The sequence below is a fragment of the Mustelus asterias genome, chromosome 1 (assembly GCF_964213995.1).
Source record: "Mustelus asterias chromosome 1, sMusAst1.hap1.1, whole genome shotgun sequence".
Classification (NCBI taxonomy): Eukaryota; Metazoa; Chordata; class Chondrichthyes; order Carcharhiniformes; family Triakidae; genus Mustelus; species Mustelus asterias.
In genome coordinates this window covers 90,906,691-90,920,996 of record NC_135801.1, presented here as the reverse complement: position 1 = coordinate 90,920,996, position 14,306 = coordinate 90,906,691, and the positions used below count along the sequence as shown (strand labels likewise).

The following is a 14,306-nucleotide window of genomic DNA, read 5'->3' as shown; positions in this document are numbered from 1 at the left end:
ATCAACCAAGTAAAATGAAATAGAAACAAAAATTCATGGAATTGTATGTTTTTGAATGCTTTTGAATGTTTTTGAACTTTGGGAATAATACTGCACCTTAAGCAGGAAGTGAAATAAGAACAGCATGAAACAATTTTCTTCCTCATTGCTTTCCTCATCTACTGGTTCTTCAAACGAAGTAGCAAATTTTGCAACAAACTCAATCATCCTTTCTAATGCTGGCTCTCGCTTATAAATGGTCATGGGATATTTCAGCAAATTGATAAATTCTTCATGAAATGTATTTTTATCTTCATTCTGCAACTTTTAAATAAAAAATAGTATTAATAATAGAAATAATATAAACAGACATTTGCTAGGAAAATGTTAAAAAGAAAAAGGTACAGAATCAAAAAGCCACTCAGCCCATTCAACGCTCTACTTCCACCAGATCTTACACAAATTGCTTTATGAATACACCTGAGCTTATTCAACTGCTTCAGAGAAATGATTAAAAGTCAGTAAAATATCTGACAAAGGGGGAACTCGGTCAAATGAGTATTTTATATTAATTCAGCATTAATATCTACGTTGTTATTTGCTAATCAGTTGGATTTCACATGGAGAACTGGAAATATTGCATCAAAAATGTTCTTGATTTCTGTCCAATGACCAATTCTGACATCTGATAACAGAATTGGGTCCAGCAGCCTCTGACTTTCATTAGTTTGGCTCATGAATTATCAAGTGGTTGCTGTTGACCACGAAATCTCAACTCAACACTTGCCAATGTCTTGATGAAACAAGATAAAGGAGGAAAGCTCAAATTGATTCAGGCAGGCTGCTTTGCCTGAAGTAGAATATAAAGAAATACTACTATATATGTTGAATAATTAATCAAGTTTGCAAGCGGACAAACATGTTTCAAAATGATGAACAAAACAATCAGAAGTGAAATGCAGAAAAAAGTTCAATAAATTCTGTAGGAAAAAAATGGTATGGAAGGGAGTTAGGGGACTGCCACCAAAATTATTAAATGAAAACTCGAACACGTTCAAAGAGTGATCAGAGGGGCAAAATGAAACCAGGAAATGAGCACAACTAATGTATCAGAGGAAAGGAAGATATCAGTCTTAAGAAGAAACTAGGGAAAGGTGAAAACCTAGAAACTCATAGATGAAGCCACAATTGAGGATAAATGCAAAATATGCCCAAATAATCATTCATAGAATAATTTTCATGAACGAGATCATCATAACGTGGGATATGTAGACACACACATGCACACAATCCTTGAATTAACTCCATTCCACATCAATCTAAACTCTGAGAATGCCTCTTGTCCCAAAACAACATCACATACAGTTAAAATCAATAAGCCAAATCCAACAAATCATTACCATGCATGTTGTATCTTTAATTTTGGGAAGCCTTTCTTCTAATTCAGTGCAGACTTTGAGGGTTTTCAACCAGCATCTTCCAGCATAGAATCCTGCTTTTGAGAGAACTTCTGCTTCCAACTATGCATGGATATGATCTTAGCTGCTCATCAGCTGCTTCTCCTCCTACAGTACAGAGTTAACCCTGCTACTGATATACCATTTTTCCATTTTGATCTCATCCTATCTAAATAACTCGTTTTAGTAGCCATGTTTCTAGCATGCAAGTGACTTGTATTCTTATGCCTCCCTTGGCACATCTTCTGTAATTTTAACACACACAATTCTATACTGTATTGTTCTCCACTTCACTCAAGTAAATATCTGCTCATTCACATAACAAAAACCCTCTAGGCAGCTGAACTCTGATCAATTCCATTTCATCAAATTCTTCAAACTTTATTTTATCCAATTCTTAAATCTTTATTTGATTCAAGCTTCTTGACGATATAAATAAGAGCTGGGAGGTTGCTGTCATGGATGGGCACTACTGCTGAGGTACTAGCAAAGTGACAGTGCTCGTTGGACAGCTGCCTTCCCCAGAATGGAAGGGGAGGAGGAAAATGAGATCAACACGCATTGTGCCAAATGTCCCCATGTTACCTGAATATCTCATAGCTAAGCATGTTAAGTTGCTAATCCTCCCCTTTTTTAAGGCAGATCTCCATTATTGCCACTATATCATAATATCATGTAGCAACTTGTTCCTACTGTGCCCAACCTAATTTACCATGCTCCAAGAATTTACATATATGCACTTCAAATCCATCTTAGGCTATTTCACATTTGTCCATCTATCCCCTCTCTGAATTGTTCTTTATTCTAATGCTAATACCTCTCCTAGTCCTATGCACCTTGCTTCTCCTCGCTAATGTTTCATCCATCCTCCAAGTTTAAAATCTTCTCTCAGTATTATTTAACCTTCCTACAAGGCCATTTGTCTCAGCTCTGTTGAGATATAACCCATCCACCTTCAATAGGTCCCTTCTGTCCCAGAACTGGCTCAATGTGCACTAGGAATCCTCCATCATATTCCATTTTTTCAGCCACGTTAACCTGTGTTTTCTTACAACTCTTACACTCACTAGCATAGTGGCACTGACTAATTCAAAGATTATTAGCTCAAAGATCCTGCTTTTTAACTTTCTCTGGGCTCATGAAACTGACTGTAAAACATCAATCTTTTTCCTACATATATCATTGACTCCCACATAAGCCAGAAATTCTGGCCGTTTTCCTTCACCAGGAAGGCAGGAGTCACATGGAAAGTTGCCACTTGGAAGAGGAATTGAGGCAACAAGCCTCAACTGTCCAATTGTTCTGTTTAAAAACACAAAGCTAATTGTCAGAAATGGATGGTACTTATCCTATGCATTAAATGCTGATATGTAATAACCATCAACCTCCACACAATGAGCCCATGAACAATACAGGGACTCAACTCTAGATATAAGAAATTTCAGGAATCAATTTCAAAAAATGGTAGCAAAACAGGTCAAAGAGTAAAATGAAGTTCAAAAATATACACAAAGATCACCTGTAAATTAAATTGCATCTTATTATATTCTTGGGATGCCCCAAAGCACTAGATTTATGCTCTCAAATCTGTAAGGGGGCTGGAACTCGTAACAATTCTAACTTGGACCACAATGCTACCTACTGAACCAAGCTGAAACTGTGTGACAAGAACCTAATAAATAGCAGCCAGTACTGATTCAGAAGCAGAAAAGTCTGACTGATCAACTGAAGTTGCCACATCTCAAGCACAGTGAAAGACCACCTAACATGCCATATCTAAACTTCCAAACTGAAGTTATTACTTAAGCTTAAAATGTTGGAAATTAAGGCAAAAAGAAATTAGATCAAAATAGCAAAAGCAAGTGAAGGAAAGGAAGTATCCTTTATCCAAAACCCTTGGGGCCAATTGCATTTTGGTACAGTATTCAGACATTTTCAGTTTTTATGTAGCTAAAGAGTTCAGAATGTCAATGCACTCTGCTGAGACCTCTTCCCTTTTCATCTGCCACATCAACATTGGTTTCTGTTTGTACATTTGTCTTATATTCTGTCGGCTCAGATCACAGAATTCTTGCGCAAAACATTGGGGAGGTTCATGTTGGCTCACGTTAGGTTCTGCTCAACAAAACGTTTGGTTTTCAGAAGTACAAATAAAGGATATTTGACTCGTAGTTAGGGGAGCAAGTCACAATAAAGGGAAGTGTTGTGTGCAGGTCCCTAGACCCTATTAATTCTAATTTATAATAAGATTCAAATTCAAAAGTCCAATACAAACTGTTAAAACACACTTTGAAGCTATCAATCCAGACAAATACAGCAGAGGTTTTTGATTACCATAGTTATTATCCAGAGGCAACGCAATGCACTGTACCTTATTATAAATTTGTTTGAGTCCTGCCACCAGCTTTGCCAGATTTTGATGTCCCTTCTGAGCCTTTTCAAAGGCTTGTCGAATTTGGACCAGTTCATCTTTTTGCATCCCCATTTACACAATATAATCTGAAATAAAAACTATTAATAAATTATCACTGTTCAATAGGATGTTTTTAAAGCAACAATAAATCCACTTTAAAAATATTTATGTACTTTTGCAAGTTAAGGGCAAGGAGCATACAAGAGAGAACATTTTATTCTAAGACCTCTAGCAATTTAGAAAAAATATTAACCTGGGATCAGGTTAGTGTGGATGTCCCAGTCTTTCACAGCAGATTTCCTCATCAGTATTGATGCTGAGAGAGGGCAGATTGTTCCAAGCTCACAGGTCCTCACTGAGTCACAAGAGGGTGTCACAAATTCCTTTAAACTCATGAGTACTTGAATTGACAGAAAACACAACTGACACAGACAGCACCCTGAGTAACCCTCATTGCTGATGATCCCATCTCTCCATTCCTTCAACACTGAGGTTATCACACACCTCCACTGGTTATGTGGGTCACTGTATACCCCCTTGATTAAGTAGACGGGTTCTCATGCCTTATCTCACCCACCTCCCCCCGCTAGCCCCCAAAACAGGCTCCATAGCTCAAAATGCTCCCTTTCCTTCCAGATTACCAGCTTGTCTCCCCTCCGCCAGTTACCCAACTCTCTCTCTCCAACCACCTTCACGGTTCCCTTTCCCACCTCGCAAAATGACCTGGGCTATCATCCTCCTTCTCAAATTACTAACCTGCATTATCTCACTTTCTTTCCTCTTCCATTCTCTATCACACACTCACTCTCTCTCTCTCAACCCGATCATCACATCTCCCTCTCTCCATTACCGGACTCTGCCCACCGCACACACCCTAATTCCACCAGGAGCAGACTCTCCCTCCCCCGGGTTGGTTCCCCCCTCTCACCCTCGGAGAAGGAGAGGAGGAGGGGGGGGGGGGGGAAAGGGGGGGGGGGAGGGGAAGGGGGGGTTCTTTACCTGTCAGATTCAGAATTCCTGTTTTCAAATGATCCGAATTGGCGCGAGCCGCCAACAACCGCCGGAAATTTCAAATCGGCTCTCGCGAGATGAAGCTCGGGCCGGAAATGACGGCAACTCGAGGCGCAGCGGAGCGGGCGATTGGTCGGCGAGGACCAGTTCTCCAGCTGGCTCCTGGAGAGACACAGTAAGAAGTTTAACAACACCAGGTTAAAGTCCAACAGGTTTATTTGGTAGCAAAAGCCACACAAGCTTTCGAGGCTCTGAGCCCCTTCTGAAGAAGGGGCTCAGAGCCTCGAAAGCTTGTGTGGCTTTTGCTACCAAATAAACCTGTTGGACTTTAACCTGGTGTTGTTAAACTTCTTACTGTGTTTACCCCAGTCCAACGCCGGCATCTCCACATCCTGGAGAGAGGCAGAGTGGGTGAGGAAAGATCAACCACACATGAACTTTGGGAAAGGACCGCCTCAGAGCTACAGTTCACACACACATACGGATAATCGCAAAATAGTGCGTATGCTGGAATCTGAAACAGAAAGAAATGCTGGAAAATCTCAGCAGGGCATCTGTGGAGAGAGAGCAGAGCGAGCGTTTCAAGTCTAGATGACCCTTGTCAGAGCTACAGTTAGTGGGATTAACTCAAATGCAAACTGGTCCCATGCAGTTACAGATGCTTTCAAACAAGAAAGATTTAGACAAAGCAGCTCAGAAAATATAACAAAGAATTGTAAAACAAAAAAAAATAGATTACACCTGTGCTCTGAATGAAAAATAACTCGTGTTAAACCGGTGGCACAGTGGTTAGCACTGCTGCCTCACAGCACCGGGGACCCGGGTTCGATTCCGGGCTTGGATCACTGTCTGTGTGGAGTTTGCACACATTCTTCCCGTGTCTGCGTGGGTTTCCTCCAGGTGTTCCGGTTTCCTCCCACAGTCCAAAAATGTGTGGGTTAGGTGGATTGCCCCTTAGTGTCAGGGGGATTAGCTAGGGTAAATACATGGTGTTATGGGGATAGGGCCTGGGTGAGATTGTGGGCGGTGCATATTCGATGGGCCAAATGGCCTCCTCCTGCACTGTAGGGATTCTAAATAATAAAAATAACTCAGTAATGGCCCAGTGGTGTTATTGCTAGACTATTAATCCAGAAACTCAGCTAATGTTCTGGACACCCGGGTTTGAATCCCGCCTCGGTAGATGGTGCAATTTGAATGCAATAAAAAATATCTGGAATTGAGAATCTACTGATGACCATAAAACCATTGTCAATTATCAGAAAAACCCATCTGGTTCACTAATGTCCTTTAGGGAAGGAAATCTGCCATCCTTACCTGGTCTGGCCTCCATGTGACTCCAGAGCCACAGCAATATGGTTGACTCTCAACTGCCCTCAGGCAACTAGGGATGGGCAATAAATGCTGACCAGCCTGTGACACCCATGTCCCACGAATGAATATAAAAAAAAGTACTTTGTACAAACTCCAGATGCCCCAAAGCACTTTACAGCCAGTGAAGTAGTTTTGAAGCAAGAACAGAAAATCCTGGAAAATCTCAGCAGGTCTGACAGCATCTGTGGAGAGAATAGAGCCAACGTTTTGAGTCAGGATAACCTTTCATCAGAGTTTTGAGATATACTTGCTATTGGAACAACAATAGGCTATTTAGCCCTCCAGCCTGTTCCATCATTCAATGAGATCATGGCTGATCTGTGACCTAACTGTGACCTCTATATATCTGCTGTTATATAATGGGACACTTGCAAAGAAAGACACACACTGGACAGTTCACATGTTAGTAACATAATTGGACATTGTGCTGCTAAGGTATGTGACAACATTGCACCGCTTCTCCCTTTTAAAAATTGTTGCAGGTCCATGGTACTGAAGTCCATTGTTACGCTTCATATTAGTAGATAAAACGTAAAGCACATATGATCATGTTAAAATATACTTTGGTATACCATATAATTCTTTTATACGCACGTTGATGGTGCCCATTATTCATTTCATCATCAAAAATTCAATTCACCACAGATGGCTTGTCAGCAAGGTATAGGACAACCTGACTCGATCTCATTCTCTTGTTTGCTCTCAATAATCTTAAATATTTATTATTTTCAAGCACCTAATTTCTTTTAAACAAATTTAAGAGCTCATTGTCAGCAACAATTGGTGTCAAAAAAATCACAATCTCTCACAAGTCTCACCTTCATCCTTGTTCACAGGCTTTACTTTTTTTTTAAAACGTAGTCAGATAGGTTCATGTTCATTGTAATCAAACTTTCTTTAACACACACACACACCCGAGCGTGTTCCAGTGAACTAACTGTGGAAAGAGCTTTATCCAGTTACGCAGCCTGAAAAAACTACACAGCATTCACAGCGAGGAGAAACTATACACGTATTCATTGTCCAAACCAATGAATCTATATCACTGCACAATTACCCAACCCATGTGTTACAAATCTCAGGTTTGCCTTACTTTCTTTCTTGGGTTAATGTCGCCACCTTCTCCCATGAGCAGACTCACATCCCTCATAACTAAGAAGTTATTTTTGCTTCGTATCATCTAAATGAATGGTACTGTAGCCTAGAGGTGTAAAACTGAATATTGCAATAGGCATCCGCACATCAGATATGAGTTGCTTCATTTACAGTGAGTGAATGTACATAGCTGTATTTATAAAAGATTTTACCTGACTTCTACTTAATTCCTTCCTGGTACAAAGAAAATAATAACCTACTACTGCTGCACTTACTGGATTAACTAAAATTTTTCTTTTTCTTTCTGGCAAAGCTCCATATTCTTAAATACCTAAGTAGGCCTTGGCCTGCTCAATAGCCCCTACTGTCTGGTGTATGGGTCCATTTGTCTTGTGGCCTCAACCAGGGGGACAGAAAGTTGAAAATTCAACCAGGATTTGTATTCATGAGTAAACCAGTAGAACTGTCAATTAACCTGACAACGATTTCCCCTCTTGAAAATTAGATTCTTGAAACTTGGATCCTACAGTTTTCAAAATGTTGATCAATATCCCAAAATAATTAGTCTTGATGAGTAATAGGGAAAACTTAATTTTGTTTAGAGAATAGGCCACCTTCTCTAAATTGGAGCATTTGACTTTAATATACAACTGTTCTGGCTACACAGTGGCTTTTAAACTTAAGGGTCATCCTTAGCTCAGCAGTAACACTCCCACCTGTGAATAAAAATGTTACAGGGTGCCCCACAAGGCTGTGTTCTCAGCCCCCTACTATACTCCTTATACACCTATGACTGTGCAGCCAAATTCCCCTCCAATTCGATTTCCAAGTTTGCTGATGACACCACCGTAGTGAGTCGGATCTCAAACAATGATGAGACAGAGTACAGGAATGAGATAGAGAATCTGGTGAATTGGTGCGGCAACAATAATCTCTCCCTCAATGTCAACAAAATGAAGGAGATTGTCATCGACTTCAGGAAGCGTAACGGAGAACATGCCCCTGTCTACATCAATAGGGACGAAGTAGAAAGGGTCAAGAGCTTCAAGTTTTTAGGTGTCTAGATCACCAACAACCTGTCCTGGTCCCCCCATGCCAACACTATAGTTAAGAAAGCTCACCAACACCTCTACTTTCTCAGAAGACTAAGGAAATTTGGCATGCCAGCTACGGCTCTCACCAACCTTTACAGATGCATCATAGAAAGCATTCTTTCTGGTTGTATCACAGCTTGGTATGGCGCCTGCTCTGCCCAAGATCGCAAGGATCTACAAAAGGTTGTGAATGTAGCCCAATCCATCACACAAACCAGCCTCCCGTCCATTGACTCTGTCTACACTTCCCTCTGCCTCAGCATAATTAAGGACCCCATACACCCCGGACAATCTCTCTTCCACCTTCTTCTTTGGGGAAAAAGATACAAAAGTCTGGGGCCACGTACCAACCGACTCAAGAATAGCTTCTTCCCTGCTGCTGTCAGACTTTTGAATGGACTTAAGTTGCATTAAGTCGATCTTTCTCTACACCCTAGCTATGACTGTAACACTACATTCTGCACTCTCTTTCCTTCTCTATGAATGGTATGTTTGTCTGTATAGTGCGCAAGAAACAATACTTTTCACTATGTTAATACATGTGACAATAAATCAAATCAAATCTATCTCACTTCAGAGGCTTAAGCACATAATCGAGGCTAGCATTTCAATGCAATACCAAGGGAGCACTGGACTATCAGAGGTGCCATCCTTTGAATGAAATGTTAAACTGAGGTGTGTTCTCTCATGTTGACTTGAAATATCCAACGACATTACTTTAAAATGAGCAAGGGAGTTATCTCCTGGTGTCCTGGCAAATCCTTATCCCTGAACCAACATCTACAATTGACAATCTGGTCATTTATTTCATGCTGTTTGTGGAATCATGAAGCGTGTAAATTTGCTGTTATGTTACCCTACATTATACCAGTGACCATACTTCAATAAGTACTTCATTGGCTGTAAAGTTCTTCAGACATCATGAGGTCATGAAGGATGATATATTAATGCAAGTCTCTTACTGTTTCTTGTGAATTCACTTCAACTTAACAAGTAATGTTTCACTATAAACCATACTAAATCCTTACGTACTACGATGGCTAAAACACCCTGGAATGTGACACCGAGTCATTGTTGAACCATACCTCGGGGATGCTTACAATACCATGTCATTGAGGCTAATTGTATGGCTTCAACATCCACAGCAACTGTGATCAATTAACTTTCACAAACTAGAAATCAAACCTACAGACTTCCTGATGTAAACTGGTACTACTACATGTCAAGTTTGGCTATCCACTTGTTGGCTCCTAAGATGTTATGTGGAGAAATGATGTACCTCCAACAACAGATCTTAGTGGGCAGCTTCATGTGATGTATTCCATGGTCTGACTCATGATCACAAATGCAATTTAGGTTGTCCCTTGTATTTTACTTAGGAACAGATGGCTACATTGCCAAGTGAGAATTTGGTTAAGTGTTGTCCACTATCTCGAAGGGAGATCAAAGTCAGGGATCTCTGCTGTTGGGTCAGTGATGAGGTGCTAGTTTGTGTGTTGATTCACCCACAATTCCAATTATCTGGATACTGAATTGATGAATATCAGCTGCTGTTTCCCAGGATGGTCAGAGCAAATTTAAACACTTTCTTGTGGGGGTTTGCCAAATCTGAATGGGAATGTTTATGTTACTTGTGACATTTTCCATCTCACTGAGCATGATAGCCTTGTGACGAATGGCAGTGGGGCAATGTAGGCCAGTGCAGGGAGCCATGCAGTTGAAGTTGACTCAAGTGTCCCGGAAACTGTCCTTATGGCTGTGTTGAGCTGCATGTCCAATATTTGTATGACATCTGCAGAGCCATCAGACAGAACAGCATTGTGCAACAGAGAAGGCTGGGCCACTGTTGCAATGTGAAGTGCTCTGGTTACTCTCCCTCGTGACTTTCCAACGTGTTTCTGGCCACGTTCATTCTTAGCCAGTATTGAAGAGATTATTCCTGTCCAGGATGTCACCCTGGTATTTTGGGTGGGAGTCATTGGTGAGTCACCTTCTGTGAAAGGACTGGTAACCATGGATCTTGACCTGAGCCCCGTTAAGATTGTGAAATCCAAATCCTAGTTCAAGCATCCACAAGATGCTAACTGGAAAATTTCAACATCATAATCCCCAGTTATTTTGTTAAAGTGAAAATTGTACAATGGGATGCACTTGTCCTAAAATTCCACAAGTAGGACTCGTGCTATTCCAATCTGAGATCACACTACCGTTATTTTTGGCATCCACACTCTGCTGAGATTGTTGGAGGCACTTACTGCTGAGCAAAAGCCATGTTAATACTTCAAAGTTTTTTTGTGCAATGTTAAGGGGCTTAGGAATGCCAGAATTTGTGCAGGAATGGATAGGTGGTAATTTAAGTCCCAATCAACAATTGCAGTGGCAGGCCCTTTATAGCTTTCTTTCCATTTGTGATCTTGGCACAAAATTGTTTCAAAAATTGCAATTTTTATTTATTGTTGCATTTAGTTTGCTTTTACTTTGTTGTTTTATTCACTTCCTTTTTTCATAGTGCTCCAGAAGCTTAAAACTCATTTTAGGTTTCCTTTGGTGTTAAGTTGGGTACTCATCTGGCCCTCAAAGGAAGAGGAGGAGTTGCAGTAGACTGATCAGAAGGAAGTCTGTACAGACCCATCATTACTCAGTGAATCAACTTGCCAGAGTTACTTGGCATGTGAAAGGAAATCTCTTGCATTACCTGTATTTCACCAGGAAGACTTGTGTGCAGAATGGGATTATACCCTGGAATGTTGTTGCACAAAAATAGTCTTGAGGTGCTGCAAGATTAGGGACATGCAACAACGATTGGCCTTGCCAGTGACACTCACATCACATGAAAGAATAAATAAAAGGGCTAAATGTGTCATGGTGGCACAGTGGTTAGCACTGCAGCCTCACAGCACCAGGGACCCAGATTCGATTCCCGGCTTGGGTCACTGTCTGGGTGGAGTTTGCACGTTCTCCCCATGTCTGCGTGGGTTTCCTCCGTAAGAAGTCTCACAACACCAGGTTAAAGTCCAACAGGTTTATTTGGCACTAGCTTTTGGAGTCTCAGGCTCCTTCATCAGGTGAGTGAGGAATTGTGTTCACAAACAGGTTATATACAGACACAAACTCAATTTACAAGATAATGATTGGAATGCGAGTCTTCACAGGTAATCAAGTCTTTAAGGTACAGACAATGTGAGTGGAGCGAGGGCCAAGCACAGGTTAAAGAGATGTGTATTGTCTCCAGCCAGGACAGTTAGTGAGATTTTGCAAGCCTAGGCAAGTCGTGACATGAACCCAAGATCCCGGTTGAGGCCGTCCTCATGGGTGCGGAACTTGGCTATCAGTTTCTGCTCAGCGATTCTGCGTTGTTGTGTGTCATGAAGGCCGCCTTGGAGAACGCTTACCCGAAGATCACAGGCTGAATGCCCGTGCCTGCTGACGTGTTCCCTGACTGGAAGGGAACACTCCTGCCTGGTGATTGTCGAGCGGTGTTCATTCATTCGTTGTCGTAGCGTCTGCCTGGTCTCCCCAATGTATCATGCCTCGGGATATCCTTTCCTGCAGCGTATCAGGTAGACAACGTTGGCCGAGTCGCAAGAGTATGTACCGTGTACCTGGTGGATGGTGTTCTCACGTGAGATGATGGCATCCGTGTCGATGATCCGGCACATCTTGCAGAGGTTGCTGTGGCAGGGTTGTGTGGTATCGTGGTCACTGTTCTCCTGAAGGCTGGGTAGTTTGCTGTGGACAATGGTCTATTTGAGGTTGTGCAGTTGTTTGAAGGCAAGATGTGGGGTTGGCCTTGGCGAGATGTTCGTCTTCATCGATGACATGTTGAAGGCTCCAGAGAAGATGTCGTAGCTTCTCTGCTCCAGGGAAGTACTGGGCGATGAAGGATACTCTGTCCGCCATGTCCCATGTTTGTCTTCTGAGGAGGTTGGTGCGGTTTTTCGCTGTGGCATGTCGGAACTGTCGATCGATGCGTCGAGTGCCATATCCTGTCCTTATGAGGGCATCTTTCAGCGTCCGTAGGTGTCTGTTGCGATCCTCCTCATCTGAGCAAATTCTGTGTATACGGAGGGCTTGTCCGTAGGGGATGGCTTCTTTAACGTGTTGAGGGTGGAAGCTGTAGCGGGATCCCCTTTTTAACTCCACTGGGCTTATTTTAGGTTTGGTTCTCCGTTACCCAAACCCCACCAATGCCCGAGTGATTCTCTCTCTTGCCGATGGAACAACGGCCACCTTGTGTCTACTTCACTAGAGTTGCGCTCCCAAGAGAGAGAAAAGGAAACTGCTGCCTATCCACTACCTGGCAGCCTTTCCTGAGTGGGCGGTTTCGAAGCGCCCAGGGTACCTTCAGTTCTAGACTCCGGAATTATGGTAAGGGATATTTAATATTGTGACTTGGTCAGAGATCATTGGTGAGAAATTGAAAAGATCAAAACGGACTCCAATGGAAGTCAAAGATATATATATATATATATATTTATTAAAACATCAAGGTCAATATCACCAAACACCAGGAAAACAACACACAATGCCTTATGCTCTATAAGACTATAGCTATGGAAGGAATACTAAAACGGACACAACGGAATGCTTATTTTACACAAGTTTACCAGTGTCTTAAACTATGAAAGGTGCATGCAAAAGCCCCCCCTTTCCCCAAAGCCTCATCCACTATGATGATCTCGGGAACTTCGCGAATTACCAGGGGATACTCACAATCCTAGTTTAAATTGCTCAGTGGGCTTCGGGCTGCGTGCTGGAGACGAATGAGAGGCAGGAACAGGAGAAGAGAGTGAAGAGTGCTGCTATGCTGGTCCGAAGAGAAAAAGAGAGATGGCCGACCTGACCATCCTTTTATATTGTAAAACTTGAATTTTTTTTCCTGACAACTCCACCCCCTTCCAACCGGCAGTTCCACAGACAAAGGCTTGCTAGTGTTATCTGTAGCTGCGATCTTACAGTCCATAGAGACCAGATGATCCCATCCCAGGTGATAGGTCTCTTGCTGTCCTTTATTGTTCCATCGGAGATCGTTTAATTGTTTTCCCATTATGGAAATGGGCTTCTCCTCACTCTGGGACAAGGCCATTATCACCTGTATTGAGTCCAGAGCAGGTGTATTGTCTTGCTGCCGGCCTAGTCTGGTGATGTCGTCAGCTCATTTTTGTGCTGCTGATAACCTAATCAGCAGTCCGTCTGGTTTCTGGCTGCTTGCAATTTTTGGACTGGGCCCCTTCACACACACACACACACACAGGCTGGCTGAGCTCCCTGGGAAATTTTTGGTCAAGTCCTGCAGCCAAATGTGGCCACTTTCACAGTTCTTTAGGGTTCAAGTCCTTTTCCCAGCTCATAAAAAAGGCCTGAGTTGCCCGAATAACTTACAGATCCGTAGGCGTCTGTTGCGATCCTCCTCATCTGAGCAAATTCTGTGTATACGGAGGGCTTGTCCGTAGGGGATGGCTTCTTTAACGTGTTGAGGGTGGAAGCTGGAGAAGTGGAGCATCGTGAGGTTATCCGTGGGCTTGCGGTACAGTGAAGTGCTGAGGTGACCGTCCTTGATGGAGATGCGTGTGTCCAAGAATGCAACCGATTCCTGAGAGTAGTCCATGGTGAGTCGGATGGTGGGATGGAACTTGTTGATGTCATCATATAGTTGTTTCAATGATTGTTTGCCATGAATCCAAAGGAAGAAAATGTCATTGATGTATCTAGTGTATAGCATCGGTTGAAGGTCCTGTGCAGTGAAGAGGTCTTGTTCGAATCTCCAACGTGGGGAGTACATGGGATGAGAGCACAGAGGGTGCTCTGAAGGTCCAGATCAAAGGTCTTGATCAGTCTGTTGAGTTGACGGGTGTGTTCTTTCGTCAGATCTGCGGGTAACTG

At 42.3% G+C, this 14,306-nt stretch overlaps 1 protein-coding gene across 4 annotated transcripts in view; it reads right to left on the bottom strand.

The window, feature by feature from the left end:
* Window positions 1-4,932, bottom strand: part of ncapg (non-SMC condensin I complex, subunit G) — a 56,984-nt gene extending 52,052 nt beyond the window's left edge. Inside the window, exons 1-4 of one of the 4 annotated variants that reach the window (XM_078215434.1) lie at window positions 4,849-4,932; window positions 4,103-4,204; window positions 3,808-3,935; window positions 97-297 (exon numbers count right to left, since the gene is read on the bottom strand). In XM_078215434.1, coding sequence (XP_078071560.1) covers window positions 97-297; window positions 3,808-3,921 — 315 coding nt within the window. In that variant the 5' untranslated portion in view covers window positions 3,922-3,935; window positions 4,103-4,204; window positions 4,849-4,932. Of the gene's footprint in view, window positions 1-96; window positions 304-3,807; window positions 3,936-4,102; window positions 4,205-4,848 lie in introns of all 4 variants that reach the window. The other 3 variants (XM_078215420.1, XM_078215412.1, XM_078215427.1) reach the window with 3 other exon arrangements.
* Between the last annotated feature and the right edge of the window lie 9,374 nt (window positions 4,933-14,306).